This window comes from Clupea harengus, chromosome 6 (assembly GCF_900700415.2).
Source record: "Clupea harengus chromosome 6, Ch_v2.0.2, whole genome shotgun sequence".
Lineage (NCBI taxonomy): Eukaryota > Metazoa > Chordata > Actinopteri > Clupeiformes > Clupeidae > Clupea > Clupea harengus.
Window position 1 is genome coordinate 13,057,522 of NC_045157.1, and position 4,887 is coordinate 13,062,408.

Here is a 4,887-nt window from a genome sequence, read left to right on the forward strand (position 1 = left end):
ACCTGCAGGACCCCCTGCAGATGCGGCAGAACATGCTCTACACTAACTGTGGGGGAGGAGTCCCCAACATCATCCTCACAGGTAGCGCAGTACCTCAGTCCCCTTTTTCTTTCTTTCATTCTTTTTTTTCTTTCTTTCTTTCTGTGTTAATTTTGACAAGAATTTGAAATGTAGGTTTTGTCTTAGTAGTTTTCTGAACATGATGGTTGGGTTAGGCTGTGTGTTAATAATTTCCTCAGACAGTTTTGTCTACACTGGCACTTAACCAGTATTCGCGCCTTCCTACCAATAGGGCTGTGGCCGACGTTTACTGTGACTAGCTTATGAATACTGCCAAGAGTGGCCGACGTTTACTGTGACTAGCTTATGAATACTGCCAGGAGTCGCTGACGTTTACTCTGACTAGCTTATGAATACTGCCAAGAGTGGCAGACATTTACTGTGACTAGCTTATGAAAACTCTAAGGTGAGTGTCATTGCTTCCAAAGTGAGAACAATCTTTATGACGGGGAACGTTACCGTTTCCCTAATGTTATCAAGTCAATCTACTTAGCTTGGTAGGCACTGCGGGAAGGCGTGAGTTCAGGTGTCTTTTCAAACTGCTCGTGAAAAAAGATCCTCATTCTGACCGATACACTCAGTCTTTCTTTCAGTTTGAATAGAAGAGAAATGTGTCCAAAGTTCGTGTCTCGGGTCTCATCCCGCCTGACATGCGGCTGGTGGATTTGAGAGGCCAGCTAATGGTTATGTTAACTGGATTTATTAGTAGGCTATGATGAGGTTAGCTTGCTCACATTAGTTCAACTAAAACTGGCATTTGCACGGCCATGCAACAAGCAGGAAAAAAGAAGCACCCAATGAGAAAGTGAGAACTCTTACTTGCACTTACAGATCTATGCATGTGAACTATTGGTTGAAAAACGGAAAACAATCAAAGCTTTGAGGTGACAACTGTGATCTAGGTTGTCTTCACCAAAAGAGCCAGCTATTTTATCTTATCTTTACTCATCAGGGGTACACGTGAGGTCATCAATATACTACATTTTGACAAAACGTTGACAAAATGAACACTTCTTTCTTTCCTAATTGCTTGCTCTCTGACACAATCTCACAATGACCATAGAATGATGTTGGTTTCCATTCATCTCTGATTTACTCTTTTTTATTTCTCTAGACACCTTTTTGACAGGTTTATCTCTCTCTCTCTCTCTCCCTCTCGTAGACGACTCCAACCCCAACCTGTCGAAGGACATCAGCAGTGCTCTGTCGGCCGTGCCGGAGTGCTTCGACTCGGAGGGCTGCTACCCCCTGGAGGACGAGCTGCGTATCGAGCCCCTCAGCCTGGACGGTCTGAGCATGCTCAGTGATCCCGACATGGTCCTGCCCGACCCCTCTGTGGAGGACAGTTTCCGTAGCGACAGACTCTGAAGAGTGCTCTGAAGAGAGGTGGCAGGCAGGTCACTCGCAGTTGCACGAACCCTTACGCACGTTCACGGCCACTTCACGCAGCGCTCGGTGTAAACAGTGTGCATGCAACACTCATGTGACCCATTCTCGCACGTCTTTACTGGTAAAGAATAAAACATGTTACACGCTCTCACACACTACTTGTGGACTCGTCGGCATCACAGTAAAACACACACACACATACACACACACATGGTCACATGGACACATTTAATTTTTTTTAAACATGGAATGGAAAGGGCTCTCTCTTCAGTTTGAGGTCCTTTTCAGAGGAGCATGTGTCCATGGAAACGCATCTTAGCGGTATTTTTTTACTCTGTTGTTCGTTTTATTTATGTGTATCAGAGTGTACACATACAGTCAGATGTTAATGAAAGACTGAAACATTCAGGATTTTCTCTGTCTCACACACACACACACACACACACACACACACACACACACACACACACACACACACACACACACACACACAGCACTGGCAGTAACATGTGCTCACACTCTGAGAGGTGTAATAAGGGACTTTTCTTGTATGTGTGTGTTTGCAGTTCCTTTTTTTTTTATAACTGTCTTATATTGTCCTTCATGTGGCTAAGGTCTTTTTTCTCTGCAATGTCACCCAAAAAAAAGGCATGATGTTGTTGTTTGTGTGACGCTGTCCAATGTCCAATGTCCAGTGGGTCCACCCGGGAGACTCTTGGGACACTGAGGGACTCTGAGTAACATAGGAAGCCATCTTCCTCTCGCTCGATGCTCAAACAGGATGGTGAACTGAGCTGAGATGAGCTGCCCACGCCAGGCTGGCACCGAGCAAACAGATGGGCACACCCTTCGGGGGGGACCCAGTCCTGATATGCCCACCAGCACATCGACGCCAGCGCCCCACCCCTCCCCCTCCAGTGCCCACTCTAAAGCCTGGCAGCATGGCCCTGGCAACCTGGCACCACTACCTGCTTCCATTGGGCAGTGAGTCAGCTCGGCCCCTGAGGCATATGTGCCCACGGTCTTGTGCCCAGTGTGTGAACCCCTCTCCCTGGGTGCCATGGCTCTGCTTGTGTCCAGTGCAGTTCAACTGCAGAGTACCGTTGCCCCGAGACAAACACTCAAAGAGAGAGTCTGTACTTCTCCTGATTCTGTGGAGGCACAGTCATCTGCTCTACTGTATGCACAGAGCATTATTTTTCAATGGCTTTGCAGGATATATATATAAATATATATCTTTTTTGTTGTTGTTGTAAAATACAAAAATTAATATGTGATTTTAAAGCGATTTAAAAGAAGAAAAAAAAGTTTGCCACTTAACGTATGCCTCACAATCACCGTCGGACAAGAATGTATTTTTTTTTTTTTAAGAACTGTAGGCTTCATAAAAAGGGCAAACTGTTTACAGTGCAAACAAAACGATTTTAAAGATGAAAAAAAAAAAAAGATATTTCAAACAAATCTGAAGATTCTTATATGAGATGAAAACACTTCTATAATGTTTTGGTATAAAGAAAAGAAAAAAATCACTTGTATTGTATATTTTTTACCTTTCCTATGAGATTATGGAAGCTCGGTGCCTAGTTGAGCGGCCTGTTAAAAGGCTGTGGCGTGTTCTCGTCTCGTCTGTGATGACTACGCCGTGCACTGCAGCAAAACCAGCCCCACACAGAGAAAAAGGAACTATTTTTCATTCACTCTTTCATTAACTATGACGTATCTCTCTGACTCATTGTAATATAAGTATATATAGATATATATAGATATAAATATAATCACTTCTTTAACCTCGTCTGCTGTCTTGTTAATGCAGCTGGTTCCATGTCAATGTTTTATCCTCTCTTTTTTTCTTTCTTTTTTTTTTTTACTTTACATTTATTTTTTGTTGTTTTTTTTTTTTTTTACTGTTTTTTTTTTTTTTTTTTTCTATTTCTGGTGGCATCGGCAGTTGTGATGCAGGCAGTGTCTTGTGTATAATGCTTTCCAGTTATGCTTTCCATTTTGTGTGTGTATGAGGGAGGGAGGGAGAGTGTGTGTGTGTGTGTGTGTGTGTGTGTATTTGTGTCTATATGCGTGTGATAATCCAGTTGGCTGCTCATCCTCTTCCTCCTTGTGTGGTTTGGTGGGACGTACAGTCAGTGAGGGACATACAGCCATGCGCCTAGATTACAACAAATGAAAGCCAAATTAAAAAATAAATTGCACAAAAAAAAATCTTTTTTCAGTACAGTTATCAGGTCTCTTTTCTAATTATATTTAATGACCTTCATCAACCGCTAGCATTTATGAGCACTTATGAGCAATGGCACTGTCTGTCACTATTAATCTAAGTTCTCAAACAAGCAGAAGATGAGATTTTGAAATGTATCCATTTCCCCCTCATGAACTGAGACGGTGCTCAGGCGGACGTGTGCATGTGTGAGTCTCCCTCTGTGCTCTTTATTCAGAGTGGAGGCCAAGCCACTGCCCCGAGTCTCCCTCCTGGAGATCTTAACTGCCAGCTCAGGCTTCAAGTGTGTCTGTTAGTGTGTGTGTGTGTGTGTGTGTGTGTGTGTGTCCACCAGATGTAGTCTTTCCATCTCACATCTCTTTCCTCTCTTCTTGTCAAGCCTCTCCCCCTCTACTGCCTTACTTCATCCCTCTATCTCACATTTAGTTTCTTTCTTTTTATATATATATATATATCTGCCCTCTGTGCAGTCCTGCTCTGAGCCCTGCGTCCTCCCCTCGCGTGCAGGTTTGTTTTGTTTGTTTTGTTTGCTTGTGTTGTTCTGTTCGTTTGCCATTGTAGTCTTTATCAGAGATGTTGTAACATATAATGTCGTTTTTTCGTAGAAAGAATTTGTGTTTCTTTTTCATTTTGTTTGTTCTTTCATTTTTCTTTCATTTTTTTTTCTTGTTTGGTGTCTTACATTTTTTTAGTTACCTTTTAAAAAATGTACAGTTCTGTTATTTAAAAAGGTTTCTCATCCACTAGTGCAACTACTCTTGGTTTGTTTTTTTGTTTTTTTTTAAATATGCCATTTTAAATCATTGTCTCTTTTTTTCAGATATTACAATTTTACTACATAACAGCTTTTTTTTTTGGTTTGTGATGTATGTTATAGTGCTTACATTTTTTGTTTTGTTTAATATAAACAATAAAACTCGATACCGTGTAACAGCTGTGTGTTGACATTTGTGACCTGAAGTCAGAAGCGAGACGGCGCCTCGTGATGCAACTCTGAGAGCATACATCCCAGCCCTCATGCCACCATTGAGGGTGTCTCTGAGAGCACACATCCCAGCCCTCATGCCACCATTGAGGGTGTCTCTGAGAGCATACATCCCAGCCCTCATGCCACCATTGAGGGTGTCTCTGAGAGCATACATCCCAGCCCTCATGCCACCATTGAGGGTGTCTCTGAGAGCATACATCCCAGCCCTCATGCCACCAGT

At 42.7% G+C, this 4,887-nt stretch overlaps 1 protein-coding gene across 1 annotated transcript in view; it reads left to right on the forward strand.

The window, feature by feature from the left end:
- crtc3 (CREB regulated transcription coactivator 3) overlaps positions 1–4,610 on the forward strand; it is a 46,858-nt gene extending 42,248 nt beyond the window's left edge. The window contains exons 13-14 of the mRNA XM_031569051.2: positions 1–81; positions 1,223–4,610. The exon at positions 1–81 is cut by the window's left edge and continues 121 nt beyond it. Coding sequence (XP_031424911.1) covers positions 1–81; positions 1,223–1,428 — 287 coding nt within the window. The 3' untranslated portion in view covers positions 1,429–4,610. The remainder of the gene's footprint in view (positions 82–1,222) is intronic.
- Positions 4,611–4,887: the final 277 nt, after the last annotated feature.